The sequence below is a fragment of the Podarcis filfolensis genome (genome assembly GCF_964270895.1).
Source record: "Podarcis filfolensis genome assembly, chromosome: 1".
Classification (NCBI taxonomy): domain Eukaryota; kingdom Metazoa; phylum Chordata; class Lepidosauria; order Squamata; family Lacertidae; genus Podarcis; species Podarcis filfolensis.
Genome location: NC_139604.1, coordinates 19,330,323 through 19,346,275, shown reverse-complemented (window position 1 = coordinate 19,346,275; position 15,953 = coordinate 19,330,323). Strand labels below are relative to the sequence as shown.

At 45.3% G+C, this 15,953-nt stretch overlaps 1 protein-coding gene across 1 annotated transcript in view; it reads right to left on the bottom strand.

The window, feature by feature from the left end:
- The window catches only part of MYO3B (myosin IIIB), a 299,815-nt gene that overhangs the window by 100,258 nt on the left and 183,604 nt on the right, over positions 1-15,953 (bottom strand). The window contains exons 28-30 of the mRNA XM_083626396.1: positions 5,408-5,519; positions 3,360-3,522; positions 152-232 (exon numbers count right to left, since the gene is read on the bottom strand). Of these exons, the coding sequence (XP_083482522.1) occupies positions 152-232; positions 3,360-3,522; positions 5,408-5,519 (356 nt within the window). The remainder of the gene's footprint in view (positions 1-151; positions 233-3,359; positions 3,523-5,407; positions 5,520-15,953) is intronic.

The following is a 15,953-nucleotide window of genomic DNA, read 5'->3' as shown; positions in this document are numbered from 1 at the left end:
ACTTCAGGCACAGGGAAGCCAGCAGCCAGGAGAAGCGCGTTTAAGTTCCTTTTGTTTTGGCTGCGCTTGATTTCTGCCAGACACAAACACTGACATGGGAAGTTACCCGCAGTAAAATAGGTGTCAGCTGTGAAAATATTGTTTTAATTACCTGCTTGAATATGAATAGCAGCATCAGTTCTTCTGTTCTTTATATCCTTGAACTTCCTGCGTGCATCATATCCTCTCCAGGCTAAAAATACAAAGCCATGTGTTGTGAATTAGGTTCGCTTTAAAGGAAAGGCTGCCGCAGAGTCAGAAAAACGGGCCACCGTTTTGATCCCTTCTGCCCTCAGCCTTCTTCCTCACCCCACCAAAGCGCTCTCCCGGTGAAGTGGCCTGTTGAATGCTGGGCTCATGAGTGAAGTAGGTTTAAGCAGCTCCCTATGGCTTCAAACAGTTCCTTCAGCCTTTGTGTCACAGCGTGGGCTCTTTGATTACGTTTGCCACCTCCCCCAGTGGGAAGAACAACAGTGGCCGAACGCTTGTTTGCATGGGTTGAGTTGTTTGAATATATGCAAATTCAAAACATGGTGCCCAGCGCTTTAGCAACTAAGGGTGAACCATTGTTTTTTAAAGGTCAGAGTAGTGGCAACCTTTTAGCCCCCAGGTTCCTACACAGAACAAGCCGTTTTAATACAAGAAGCGCACCCGTTACATCTTGATGTGATGACGCACACAACAGACCAATGACACCCCTCATGTCTGTGCCAGCACAAGATGCTCTCTAATATATTTCCAGCTCTGAACTAGGCTGCAATCTGCAGTAACATCTGTCTGCCTGCACTGGAGGTCAGCTGTGCAGCTGACGTAATGGAAAGCATTTAGGAGCACCATCAGCTGCGGACTATGGGATGCCACTGTGTTCCTGTTTAAATAGAAACCTTTCCTCCCGTCTTAGCAAAAAAATGGACAGGGCAGAGAGAGGGAGAGGCAGGGCTGAGTAACAGATGGCCCACAAGTCTCACCAAACCCTTCCCCGCATCAGGTTAGAAGGCCTCTCCTCCTCCCAGAGGGGAGGGGTTGTGAGCAGGAGCAGCCTCCAACCGACCAATAGGGCCAGCTGGTGGGCAGGGCTAGCCACGTTTAAACAGCCGCAGCAGCGCTCAGCTCCCATTCAGTTCCTTCTTTCTTCGGATCTCCCGCCCTCCCTTTCTCTTAGGTCAGCTTCTTTTGCATACTGACCTTGCTATGGACTTTGGTTGGTTGCCTTGGCTGCCCAAGGGGCCTGGTAGAACTTTTTAAAATCCATTTGACAAATTGGCACCAGCCTCTTGGTTTTTCCACCTACCTCGTAGCAATTCGCCACAACTTTCTGGTATTAGCAGTTAGGCATTGGAATATGTGTGCTGTGTTGGAGGATTGGGTATGGGCCATCATCTACCCCTCCTCTTTTGGGTATTCCGTTAAAGGAATCCGGCGGTCGTGGATCCTGTCCGATGCCCCGCTGGTGGCTAGGGCCATGGCACGACCCCCGGTGATGTCATGGGGAAGCTTCCAGTTGTATTTGCATCAACAAGCTCCTCCCATTGGTTGTTTAATTGGTTGGGAGCGAGTGTGGTGTAGTGGTTAGGAGTGGTAGATTCGTAATCTGGTGAACCGGGTTCGCTTCCCCGCTCCTCCACATGCAGCTGCTGGGTGACCTTGGGCCAGCCACACTTCTCTGAAGTCTCTCAGCCCCACTCACCTCACAGAGTGTTTGTTGTGGGGGAGGAAGGGAAAGGAGATTGTGAGCCGCTTTGAGACTCCTTTGGGTAGTTTTAAAGCGGGATATCAAATTCAAACTCTTCTTCTTCCCCAATATGACTCCTGGCTGTGCGGGGTGGAGTCTTGTATTGCTGTTTCATCCAATGCCTAAGCCAATACTACTCACATGCTGTAACCAATAAAAGTTGTGGCCTAATTTTGCCCATTAACCTAAAATAATGTGTCTTTGTGTCTTACTATAATCCTATGCGGGTGGAGGGTCCTCGACTCACAAGTGACTCACGCTTGCTTTCAACCCAGCAAAGCACTCTCTCTCAACGTGAAAGGAGACAACCCTGGAGGCAGAGGCCTATAAGCAACAATGTTCTTGCTTTTCTTGGCTCTGAGGGAAGGCACCTGCGAGATCAGAAGCTGCTTTCGGCCTTGCACTGCTCATCAACAGGCAAAAACACAGCATACAGCTCTAACATCTCCCCCCAGTGTCAAATACAAATGATAAAATTCCTCTGTGAGGTCTCTTTCATGTGCTGAGAGACTATCCTTCTTGTTGACTGTAGCCTTTAAAAACATCGGAAAGGTAACATTTCCAAGGGCAGGGTATATGGAGTTATCCCATCCTGGATAGCTCATTCATGAGATCCTTAATCTCAGGGTTGTGGGTTGGGCAAAAGAGTCCTGGGTTGCAGGAGGCTGGGCTCAGTGGCCTAGCGGGGGTGGGGCACAGGGGCGGTTGCCTCGGGCGCAAAATTGTTAGGGGTGCAAAATTTCAGCACCTGGTGCTGCCTCAATCCAGCTGAGTGTTTCCGTCGTTGGGCTCCACTGAAAACGGCTTCTCAATAAGAACCAAGAAGTGACCTCTCCAAGCAATGGAATGACTCTTATCTCTGTGGCTGTGATCTCCCAGGTGATGCAGATGCCATTGGGCAGCTGAATGCAGATGCGTACTCTGTATGTTTCCCTCTGTGTGGCCCCGGGCGCTGACAACCCACGCTACGCCACTGATTGGACCGGATGAGCCTTGTGGTCCCTGCCAACTCTATGATTCTATAATATATGCAGAGCATTCAGTAGGCCACTGAAAAAATGCAGAAACGGCAGACAGCTTGTTGGGGATTCTTTTGTGTCCTGAAACAAATCCCTCCTATGCTGAGCATCTTAAGAAGTCTAACATAGCCTCTAGACCAAACAGGTTCTGCATTCAAACTGAAGGAATATACAGCATTCCAGAAACAGGCCCAGCAGACACAGCAATCATTTGGAATGTAGATGTGCGTATTCTTTCCTTTAAAAAATCAACATCACACCAGGCAGCCCTTCATTTCTCTTGTGTGCTTCATAGCCCAGAAGAGACAATTAACAGCACTGCTCTTCTTTTGTTTACAGGCAAAGCCTATAAATGTGTTTAAGCAAAGACATTAGCGATTACAAAGTTGATAAGTTAGCAATGAATCTGCGTAATGCTGGCATCAGTTAACTGGAGAGGAAGAACCCACCACATGTTATTTGGGGTTTAACATCCAGCTATTAAGAAAACGAATAGGCAATTTGTGTGCAATTTAACAGCTTGAAACTCTGGGATCATCTATGATATAGGGGAACTCGGGAACATTTACCTGACTGAATGGCAATGGCACTGTTTGTTCTTTTCTCTTTGAGTTTCTTGTACCTCCTAGCTCCAAGCCATCCTTTCGTATAAGCCTGCATAGTCACCACCCTCCCTATAACTTCACGCAGAAACAAGTTCAGTTGTTCAACGTGGTAATACTTCAAGAAAACCTGCAATGAAACCAACAAGGTCAAACGTGATGTGACACCTAAGTACGAGAAAATAATTAACGAGGGAGTTCTGGACTCTGGAGGGTGATAGCAAAAGGAACAGTGATGCTGGCTGTTGCATTGTCAAGTACATTGCCACATTGCTCGTAAATGAATGTGTAGTATAGCATTTCTTTATGGTGATGGCTGTTATTATTTTCTAGGCTGGGTTCTGGCAAGCATGGGATGGGAAAGGAAACGGATTAAGTTTGCATTTAAAGGCAAACGTACCAAATTCACACTTTGTAAAACGATACGAGAACCAAAACACAGCCATCGTTCAAACTCCTTTAAATTTTGCAGCATGGCCAATCGATGTGTACAAAAATGCATATGTTAAAGTGCTGGGCAGAAATGTGTATATTAGTGAAAATAATGCATGTTGTATGGAGATATGTGTACGACAGGAAAAACTGCATACAAACATGTGTTTATTAGGAGAAATGCACACTAAAATCCTGGTGCTTCATGAGGCTTAAAAAAAACCTCCCACATTTAAGCAGCAATTTGTTAATCGAATTTATGATTGGCAAAATGAGAGAATGAGAGATCGAAATGGATAGGTCCATCCGTCCCTACAGCAAACAGGTTCTCCTCCACCCACCCACCATGAAAAACAGCTTCTTTTTACTGAGCTCATTTCTCACTCTCCTGGTGGCATAACTGGGAGAATGACAAATCCCTCACCCAACTGACCTGTGAGTACCCCCAAACCTTAGAATCATAGAATCATAGAGTTGGAAGAGACCACAAGGGCCATCGAGTCCAACCCCCTGCCAAGCAGGAAACACCATCAGAGCATTCCTGACATATGGTTGTCAAGCCTCTGCTTAAAGACCTCCAAAGAAGGAGACTCCACCACACTCCTTGGCAGCACTCCTTATTACTTTTGGGAGTAAAGCAACAATACCTGTGGTGAGTTACTTGAAATGTGGGTGGGGGGTTGAGGTGTAGAAAGAAAGGCAACCTAATCTTCCCTCAGTGTTTCTTTCTACAGTTAGTAAAAGGTAAAGGGACCCCTGACCATTAGGTCCAGTCGTAACCAACTCCGGGGTTGCGGCGCTCATCTCGCTTTGCTGGCCGAGGGAGCTGGTGTACAGCTTCCGGGTCATGTGGCCAGCATGACTAAGCTGCTTCTGGCAAGCCAGAGCAGCGCACGGAAACGCCGTTTACCTTCCCGCTGGAGCAGTACCTATTTATCTACTTGCACTTTGACGTGCTTTCGAACTGCTAGGTGGGCAGGAGCAGGGACTGAACAACGGGAGTTCACCCTGTTGCGGGGATTCGAACCGCCGACCTTCTGATCGGCAAGTCCTAGGCTCTGTGGTTTAACCCACAGCGCCACCTGCGTCCCTGTTGAATCAGCCCTTAAGTTGCACCATTAAGCTCTGCTGAGAACATAACAGGAGCACCACATACTATTTTAAGCATTGGTCCTATTTTGCTTTGCCAGTGGAGCATCCTTGATTGCAAAAGCTACTGCCCCAGAAGGTCCCTTGTTTCCCCAAATCTTATAGCAAAAGGAGCAGGAGGCAGCATTCCTCAAGGTTGGCGCATCTCCAAAGAACAGTGAGGGGCCACAATGTCATCTGTGTGCATATGTATGTCTGAGAAAGTGTGTGTTGTGTGTGTGGACATCCCTTCTCTGCAAAAGCAGTGCTGCTGTCTGGGAAGAAAACAAGTTCACAATCTGTGGGAATCTGTTGTGAGAAGGACAGTCAACTTTCAAACACAGAAAAGATAAGCAGATTCCTTCTCCCATCCCCTTTACAAGCAGGTGTGTTACAAGGCTGCCATATTGAATGTACCTTTTGCTCTAAACAAATCGGAATAGAACTTATCCTACCTTTGTTTTCCCGAGAGCCCATTTCTCCAGCTTGGCTTTCTGCAGAATAGCAACACAGCTTTCTTTGCTGGGCAGAGGAGTTTCATGTGCTTTGAAAGCAATGTAATAATACCTACAGAAACAGAAAGGACAAAGAAAGCAAAGGTTGCTGTGCTGGCTGGTGAACAGTATGTCTGTCTGTGTGTGAACCCCGCAAAATCCACAGTTGGGTGATACCTTTATTAGCACCAAACATAATGTCACAAAACAGTGAGTTAGCTTTCAAGTTCCCCAGAACTCATTTTCAAGCTAGATGTTACACAAAGCAGTCTCTCCTCTCTCTCTCTCTCTCTCTCTCTCTCTCTCTCTCTCTCTCTCTCTGTGTGTGTGTGTGTCTGTGTGTGCCTGGAAGGAGAGATAATAATAATAATAATAATAATAATAATAATAATATAAAAAGGACAAAATGAAGATGATTACAGTGGTACCTCGGGTTAAGAACTTAATTCATTTTGGAGGTCCGTTCTTAACCGTAAACTGTTCTTAACCTGAGGTACCACTTTAGCTAATGGGGCCTCCCGCTGGCGCCGCGCGATTTCTGTTCTCATCCTGAGGTAAAGTTCTTAACCCAAGGTACTATTTCTGGGTTAGCGGAGTCTGTAACCTGAAGCCTCTGTAACCTGAGGTACCACTGTAGTATTATAAGCAAATCCCTCCTCCCCTCTGCTTCAATAGTCTTAAGTCTCAATAAACGTAATAGGTGTTATTGTGAGCAACTAGGTGCAGGAGTTGGAGAGGTCGGCATAAATCCACTCACTTCCTGTGCATGCCAGCTCCCAGCCACTTGGGGTTATGTGCCACTCAGGTGCAGAGCTTGGTTCTGAGCAAACTGCAATAGGTACTCAGTGTTCGGCAGCCAATACAAATGACCAGCTGGTTGCAGGCAATAGATTGTGAATTTCAAGTATTTTCCCCACCTTAGGTCCTGTCATCAGGAACAGGCCAAGTCAGGAGCAGCCTGCATGATGTTTTCCAAATGTTGCTGTACTACAAATCCCATGACTACGGACCATTGGCCGTGTTGGCTAGAGCTAATGGGAGCTGGAGTCTTCAAAACTTCTGGAGGGCAATATGTTGACTGTGTCTACCGTCAAATATAATTACCTTAGGACTGCTGGTTGATTGTAGGCTCTTCATAAATTTTGTTAAGTTTGTATCTAACCTTTCAACTAGTTGATAATTGTTTAAATAACTTATTTTAATAACTTTATTTAAGTTATTTAAGTTAAATAAACTTTATTTAATTAATAACTTTGAATAACTTATTGAAATTTAATAAAGCAATGTCCCAGAGCCGCCCCCTTTCACCCATTCCAAGATCAGTGGCACTTGTGTGTTACTTTCAAGCGGGGATTTTTTTTTCCAGGTTCACCCCCCCTCCCCAAATTCCATTCTAATATCCAGCAGATAATTGCTAGCCATTTTTTTACCACACTGACACTGAAATATGGCTAAGCTTGAGATTTTGTTAGTGTGTGTCAGGGCTACAATTACTTTACAATAAAAATGACTTCCATATCCATCTTCATTAAAAAAGAAAGAAAGAAAGAAAGAAAGAAAGAAAGAAAGAAAGAAAGAAAGTACCACATATTCCCAGTGAATCTTGAACATGGCTCTAGAAATTAAGAATAATTGGAAAGTTAAAGGTAAATGACATTGTCCATCAAACTGCTGAAGTGTTCTCTAGGTCCCAAAAGAGAGATGAAGATTCTTCCTCCCCTTGGCCTTGAAGTCCCTATTTCAGTGGTACTTACTTCTGAGTAAACCTATATTGGCTTGCCCTGCCAACTTCCCAAAGCTAGGAGACACATATTAAGGACTTCTGACCTGTCTTAGCTTTGTTTGGGACTTCCAAGGGAAGTTGGGTTGAAGTTGTGGCACTTACAGGAAAAAGGCAGAGTCACATTTAGACCAATAATCAAGTCAAGGTTGGCTATGCAGAATCATAACTGGCCTTTCAGTACCTTGGACAGGTCACTGAGGCAGGTACTGGCTGGAACTCAGCCAAGGAAAGGTGCTGTTTTCACCAACAAGAGGCCTTCCGAAGGATGACTGGTCTGAACTTGCTGTTGGCCATACATTGCCGTACATTCATCAAGGACCACTGCTCAATTCAGTCACTGGTTCCTTCACTGTTGGAGTGGTCCCTATGGAATGGGGGTGAGGGCCCCCCAAGTGATGGCTCTTCCCCTTCCATGTCTTCCTCTGAGCCAGAAGGGTCATTAAAGCCAGGCAGCGTGACCATTTTCTCCTCTGCAGAAAGGCTACAGTGGTCAGAGAGATGTTCCTATTGCCAGGTCCCATTCTCAGCACCACATAAGGCAGAGAGAGCAAGTAGGAACTCTGAGTACTTCAGCCTTTCAGCAGAGAAAGCCTTTCCACAAAAGCTTATCTTAGATCCTGCATTGCAGAGGATTGGACTAGATGACCTGTGAGGTCCCTTCCCATTCTACAATTCGATGATTTTATGAAAATAACACATGGCTTATTATTATTATTATTATTAGTAGTAGTAGTAGTAGTAATTATGCAGCATTTAATTCTGGAACACTGTCTTGCAATCACCAGCTGTCTCTTTCTCCCTCCCTCCCTTTAAAGCTATAGTTTTCTCTGTACACCAGACTATAGTCCACAAGGAACTTTGTTTGGTAGAGGAACAACGCAACTTAACATGGTTCACCAACTACAGTGGTACCTCGGGTTACAGACGCTTCAGGTTACAGACTGTGCTAACCCAGAAATAGTACCTCGGGTTAAGAACTTTGCTTCAGGATGAGAATAGAAATCGTGCGGCGGCAGCGGGAGGCCCCATTAGCTAAAGTGGTACCTCAGGTTAAGAACAGTTTCAGGTGAAGAACGGACCTCCAGAACGAATTAAGTTCTTAACCCAAGGTACCACTGTATACAGAACGGACTGGATAGCACGAGGCTTATTCTAAACAGACATAGGATGAGCATGGTTTTGTGCAAGCAAAAATGAAAGGGGAAAACTGGAAAGACCCATTGTGAAGGCAAATGTGCTTATTTTTTAAGAAACAGTAACATCATGATAGCTACTTTTCAGAGTAAGCTTGCAACGCTTAAAACCTGGTCCCGTGCATGTTTACAGTGGTACCTCAGGTTACATACGCTTCAGGTTACAGACGCTTCAGGTTACAGACTCCGCTAACCCAGAAATAGTGCTTCAGGTTAAGAACTTTGCTTAAGGGTGAGAACAGAAATCGTGCTCCAGCGGCGCGGCAGCAGCAGGAGGTCCCATTAGCTAAAGTGGTGCTTCAGGTTAAGAACAGTTTCAGGTTAAGAACGGACCTCCGGAACGAATTAAGTACTTAACCCGAGGTACCACTGTATTTGAAAATGACTCCTACCAATTCCAGTGGAACATAGTTCCAAGTATGGGTGTATGGAATGGCAACCTAATTTGTCAACAGGATGGTGTAACATTCATCATGGATCAAAGCAAAGCAGCGACTGCAAGCCTCCCTCTGCCCTGCCTCATAAACAAAAGCAAAACCACCTTCGCCTGAAATAAACCACCACTTAGCCAGGCTTGTCCATCTTCCATCGCCATACACAGATTTCTTCTCTAGTCAGGTGGAGAAGAAGCAGGTTTTCCCCCACCATCACCCTCTCCTCAGGCATCATGGGGGACTCCTGCCTTTCATCACAGTTCAAGTCCTACAAGTGGCATCAAATCCATCTCTTGCTCTTGCTTACTTGGTTCTGAAAATATCTACCACCAGACAGACAGACACCCACCCACATCTCTCTCCCTCCCTCTGTCAGGAAAGAGGAGCTGCTGAATTGCAACTCATTACCAAACTTAAAACCATGGAGAGACCTGGTCTGAACAAAGACATTGGATTCTTATCTCATTATACATGACAAAGCCATTTTTCACCTTCTCACCCCTTGCTTTTTCCTGTAAGACCTATTGCAGTCGTTAAGAGTCGTCAACAGGCTCATCACAGCTATCTGCCAATCACCCATTCCCACCACCCTTCTGAGTAATACCCCTCCCCACCTTCTCCCTATATAGAAGGATCTGGCAACTTCTGTTTCAGTGTATCTGAAGAAGTGTGCATGCACACGAAAGCTCATACCAAGAACTAACTTAGTTGGTCTTTAAGGTGCTACTGGAAGGAAAATTTTTTGTTTTGTTTTGACTATGGCAGACCAACACGGCTACCTATCTGTAACTTGCTCTTCATTGTATCTGAAATTCACTCCTTCCTTCACCAATGATGAAAGACGAAGTCCACCTGACATCTGATGGTGGATTGCCCCTTCCATGCTTACCCTAAGTGTATGTAGTAATTTACTAAAATATGTTTGGTAATTGTGACCATGTTTGGGGTCCTGAAGGACCGTAATGTGACTCTTTCCCCCTCCCCACATTTATTTAGTTCTTTATTCATTCCATCTGTAAGCCAGCCTTCCTTAACTAAGTTCCCAGATTAATTTATTGCTTAAAATATATTAAAACGGTAAAATTATAGTTTATATTTATAAAGGCAAATAGTTAAGGAAACGTTGGTTTTTTTAAAAAAAAACAGCCATTCAAATTAATAATAATACCAATACTATTATTATTACTACTGCTACTTCTAATAATAACGAATGATGTATCATACAAATGTTGCAGTGGTCACCATAATGACTTTCACCTAAACAATCAATCAAATCTTCCTGGCTATACATTAATATCCTTGTTAGAGGCCCTTCTCTGGGTGCTGCCCTTTGACCCTCTGATGTTAGGCGGCCAGTGGTGACCATTCAGAAGATCCTCTGGACTGCAGGGCCATCTCTGGAGAATCTTGCTTGGTAACTTACTAAGTCTTTATCATAGCAAGATTCATTTCCCCAGGCCTTTTAAAATATCAGCCAACTTCTATTTTGTTCTGCTCCCCTGATGCTTGCATACAGCTGAAGGATAGGATTACAAAATTCACAAATAAACACTGTGCTTAGGAGTATGACCTAAGTAGCTCCCCAGAAGCCAAATTCCACCACCACCCTCCAATGCTAGGTTGACACGCCCTGGAGCAGGGGTGTGTGACAAAGGGAGTTTTGCAAACTGCAGGTGTGAAGGTCTTAAGGAAATGAAGTAAGTTTTTTTAAAATAAAAAACCCACACACATTCCTATGTGTGATGGCCTGGGATTCGGACTCGGAGGCTGAACCTGAGGAATCCCAGCCTGCACAGGAGTCCCCGCCTCCAGAACCAGCTGAGCCGGGGCTGGGGCTTGAGCCTGAAGGGTCCTCACCTGTGCTGGATCCTCAGGTGCAGGCACCAGCTGAGTCTGCTCTGGCCCCTGAGGTGATGGAGGGCCCATTGCCTGGAGGTGCTCCACTCTCAGCCCCGTCAGGGGAGGAGGAGGTTGCCTCTGGGTCAGGTAACCCTCCAGCCTCTCCTGAGCTGCAGAGGCTCAGGGCAGAGAGGCGGAGGGAACTAAGTTCCCGCAGGAGGAGTGCTCGCCTCCAGGCTAGGAGAGGCGAGTCACCTGTGGATCGGGGCTGCCCTATGCCTTGAGGCAGATAAAAGCCAGCCAGCCCCAGTCCCAAGTTGCGGGAGCAACGTTGTTGGTAGCCTGTTCCTGCCTGCACCCTGTCCTGCTTCTCTGCCGGAGCTCCTGACCTCACCCAACTCCCTGCCTTGGACCCAGCTTCAGCTTTGACAGACTGTCTCCCTACTGCACCCTCGACCTCGGACTGGACTCGGACCTCACCACACGGTTAACCCTCGGGACCAGCACACTATGTCACAGCAAAGAGGGTGAATGCAGAGGTGTACCCAGATTCCCATGTGCCCTTGGCAAGGAGCTGTATTGCCCCCCACCGCCCCATCACGCCTTTTGCCCTTGGCAATTGCCAGCTCTCTCTGCCTTTCTTTACAATGTTTGCACCCCTCTGGGTCTGTACCCTCGGCAGGGGCCAACCTGGCCACCCCCTAGGAACACCCCTGAGTGAAGGCATAAGGCTCTGAATGCCTATCAGCGTAGAGAATTGATGTGCTCTTATAGTAATGGCTAACGGTTTGACCAATGGGCTTATCCGCTCCCAGCTGAAACCTCACTTCATCCATAAAGCTACCAGAGAACGAATGAGATGTCTGAGGCAAACCACTGTCTCTCAACCTTCACCCCCGTCACCTGAAAGGCAGGGATAATAGCAGGGATCTCCCACAGCTGGATAGCTCGGTCGGTACAGCATGAGACTCTTAAATCTCGGGGTCATGGATTTGAGTTCTATGTTGGACAAAAGATTCCTGCATTGCAGGGAATTGGACTAGAATCGGGGGTCAGCAAACTTTTTCAGCAGGAGGCCAACTTGTGGGGGGCCGCACTATATTTTGGAGGAAAAAAATGAATGAATTCCTATGCCCCACAGATAACCCAGACATGCATTTTAAATAAAAGTACAGTGGTACCTCAGGTTAAGTACTTAATTCGTTCCGGAGGTCCGTTCTTAACCTGAAACTGTACTTAACCTGAAGCACCACTTTAGCTAATGGGGCCTCCTGCTGCCTCCGCACCGCCGGAGCACGATTTCTGTTCTCATCCTGAAGCAAAGTTCTTAACCTGAAGCACTATTTCTGGGTTAGAGGAGTCTGTAACCTGAAGCGTATGTAACCTGAAGCGTATGTAACCTGAGGTACCACTGTACACATTCTACTCATATAAAAACACCAGGCAGGCCCCACAAATAACCCAGAGATGCATTTTAAATAAAAGCACACATTCTTCTCATGTAAAAACATGCTGATTCCTGGACTGTCCGCGGGCCAGATTTATAAGGCAGTTGGGCCAGATCCGGCCCCTGGGCCTTAGTTTGCCTACCCATGGACTAGTATTCAGCCTTTCTCAACCTGTGGGTCCCGGATGTTGTTGGACTACAACTCCCGTCACCCCTAGCTAGCAAGGCCAGAGCGCAGGGATGATGGGAGTTGTAGTCCAACAACATCTGGGGACCCACAGGTTGAGAACCGGTGGACTAGATGGTCCTTGGGCCTTCTTCCAACTCTATGATTCTATTTTTCTAGACAGGCTTGTTGTAAGGATTACAGAGATTGACATGTGTGGGCTCTGAGAAAGAACTGAAAGAAAGCTGGAAGTATAGTTCTTTAGCATTCAGCATTGGTGATGCCTTATGCCCTTTATTTTGAAAGCACACCACAGTTACACAGAACATCAGCAATGCTTCTTATTTGCTGCCACCACAATTCCAGAGGGATGCAGGTGGCGCTGTGGGTTAAACCACAGAGCCTAGGACTTGCTGATCAGAAGGCCGACGGTTCGAATCCCCGCAACGGGGTGAGCTCCCATTGCTTGGTCCCTGCTCCTGCCAACCTAGCAGTTTGAAAGCACGTCAAAGTGGAAGTAGATAAATAGGTACCACTCCGGCGGGAAGGTAAATGGTGTTTCCGTGCGCTGCTCTGGTTCGCCAGAAGCGGCTTAGTCATGCTGACCACATGACCCGGAAGCTGTGCACCGGCTCCCTCAGCCAATAAAGCGAGATGAGCGCCGCAACCCTAGAGTCATCCGTGACTGGACCTAATGGTCAGGGGTCCCTTTACCTTTACAATTCCAGAGACCTTGAAAGAACAGATGTTACTAACTCCACAATATTTTGAGGTGGGGGGAGAGGGTGCATGCAGTCCCACAAGTAAGAATGCCACACTGTGGGTCTTCTCCAACCCAAATTCTGAGGCCGCCCCAGCTGCCAGCAGCTGCATTCCTTGCTTCCCTGGGGCCCAAGAGTTGCATGAACTCATCATTTAAATGTTCTCTTAACATACTTGCTTGCATATGAATAGCGTATGCAGCACTCTGCTGTGTAATAAATGGCCCTTCTGAGAGATTTCACAAGCTGGGGAAAATTAAGCCAAGATCAAAGCTATGGGCCTTGTCTTGATGCACTTGTATGAGTCCCCATTAGCATTAGCAAATAAAAGGCAGAAATGCAAATCTGAGCGCCACCACTTTCACCAAAATGAAATAGGGAATAAGGACCCTAATCAGTAACAAACTGACTGCTTCTGATAATAGAATGCCGCAGCAAACAGAATTGTTTTTCCTCCTCTTCTGCATTTGTGGTTTCCTCTTTAAAAACTTATATTCATAAGCTTATCGTCTAGATTGGGTGGAAGGAAGGAAGGCTATTGCATTTGTCTAGCTGTGCTCAGCTGAATTTTTCCTACCGGTGTAGAACGCGACCAGGCAAAATTGCAGAAATGGTGCTGAATCTACATGGAACACTATATTTTAAACCATGGGTAGGCAAACTAAGGCCCAGGGGCTGGATCAGGCCCAATCGCCTTCTATATCCGGCCCGCAAATGGTCCAGGAATCAGCATGTTTTTACATGAGTAGAATGTGTCCTTTTATTTAAAATGCACCTCTGGGTTATTTGTGGGGCATAGGAATTCGTTCACCCCCCCCCCAATATAGTCTGGCCCACCACAAGGTTGGAGGGACAGTGGACCGGTCTCTTGCTGAAAAAGTTTGCTGAACCCTGTTTTAAACAGTGCCAATCTCCAATGGGGGCCACACAATGACTGACTAGTGCAAATATATTATACAACATCATATTCTAACTGTATGAATGAGTTAGAAAAATCTTGTTTTAAATCAGAAAAATGTCACTAAAATACCCCCCCTCCCGGTTTGGTGTACATATATCTGCATTACATGTTTGTGTATCAGGTCTTTTAGACTTTATTCTATGTTGCTAATACAATGATACCGCGGGTTAAGTACTTAATTCGTTCCGGAGGTCCATTCTTAACCTGAAACTGTTCTTAACCTGAAGCACCACTTTAGCTAATGGGGCCTCCTGCTGCCGCCGCGCCGCCGGAGCACGATTTCTGTTCTTATCCTGAAGCAAAGTTCTTAACCTGAAGCACTATTTCTGGGTTAGAGGAGTCTGTAACCTGAAGCGTATGTAACCTGAGGTACCACTGTACTTGACACAGATAGACACAAAAAATTAGGCACTATCCATACAACATTTGTTAATGGGCAATATAAATGCTGTAAGCTAACAAACAAACAAACAAACAAACAAACCCCAAAGGCCTGGAAGTCAGATTGTCTGCCTGCAAAGTCCTGTATTATGACCTCAAATTCATGGACACTCAGAGGTAAATAAAATATTCTTTCATCATGGTTAGAGGCACTCTGTCATTTTCTTCAAAAACAGTATGTCAGCTTCCAAAATTGAAAACTGGCAGACAAATCAGGTTCTAAACCCAAACTCACGTTTGATCCTAAATCTTAAAACTTTTGAGGCTAACAAGCTGGGGAAGCAGTGGTTGAGGAACTGGTGACAGTTAAGCCTTCCGTTCCAATGCAATAAACAAACTTGCACGTCCGCTGTGTGAAGTCCTTTCCATGCCATATGGAAACAAAAGACAGCCAGAGCATTAGACAAGATTTTAGCTTTTGTTTACCTCAACCTGATAAACCTTGATCGTCTCTGTTTCCTGCCTTTGATTGCTTTGTTCTCATCTTTCCTGCTAAGAGTTTACAAAACAGCAGCTAGTGAACAGGAAGATAAGAAGCGTACCTATTTGTTTAATAACATCAAGGGGGGAAAAACTGCTGGTTCATATATTTTGTTGTTAAGTTGCTCAAAAGGATCAAAATACCAATTAACTAGCTGGCTTAGAAAAATCTTTGATATCCTCAGATTTACTGACATTTCAAAACTCTTGTTCATACTTGCCTAATGGCTTTTTTGATTAGGAACAAAGAAGTGCCAATCTGTTTAGCATTTGACCTGTTTTTCTCAAATGTTTTTAACTGTACCGTGCTCACTACTTAGTGTCTAAAGCACTTAACTTAGTCAGGGCTAAAAATCAGATTCCTGTGCCATGGGCAAATGCTTCCAAAGTTATATTATTTTATTTATATTTTGCAAGGCGGCTTACAATGACAATAAAAGTACTAAGTACAAAAACTGGCTAAAATGAAAATAGAGACACAGGCTTCAAACTGTCTGCAGTTATTTTCTAGTACTTCTCATTCACATTCATGATGTCTGCATATTAATTATTTTTCAGTGAAGAACCCCAGAACCTCTTCAACTGTGCATCGTTGGATACATCACACTGAGAAGAATTGTCGGTACCATGCCTGCCAATTCCTGGTAAACTGCAAGGCTGACCTACATCAAGCAGACAATGCAGATTGAGAAATCTGACTGAAGGTGGACTTGCCCCAGAAGACTGATATCAGATTAATCAAAATTTTAAAAATGGCATTTTCTGCTTTCTACATGCAGTGTAGAATTGACATGTACTGTCAGTTAAAACAACAGCAACAACACAACATCCTAAAAATATAATACAATCATAGTATCATTAAATTAAGAAGGTGGGCTTTACTAAAAAAAAACACAGAATCATAGAATTGAAGACCTGGAAGGGATTATCCAGTCTAACCCCTTGCAATGCAGGAATCTCAACTAAAGCATACATGGCAGATGGCCATCCAGCCTCTTCTTA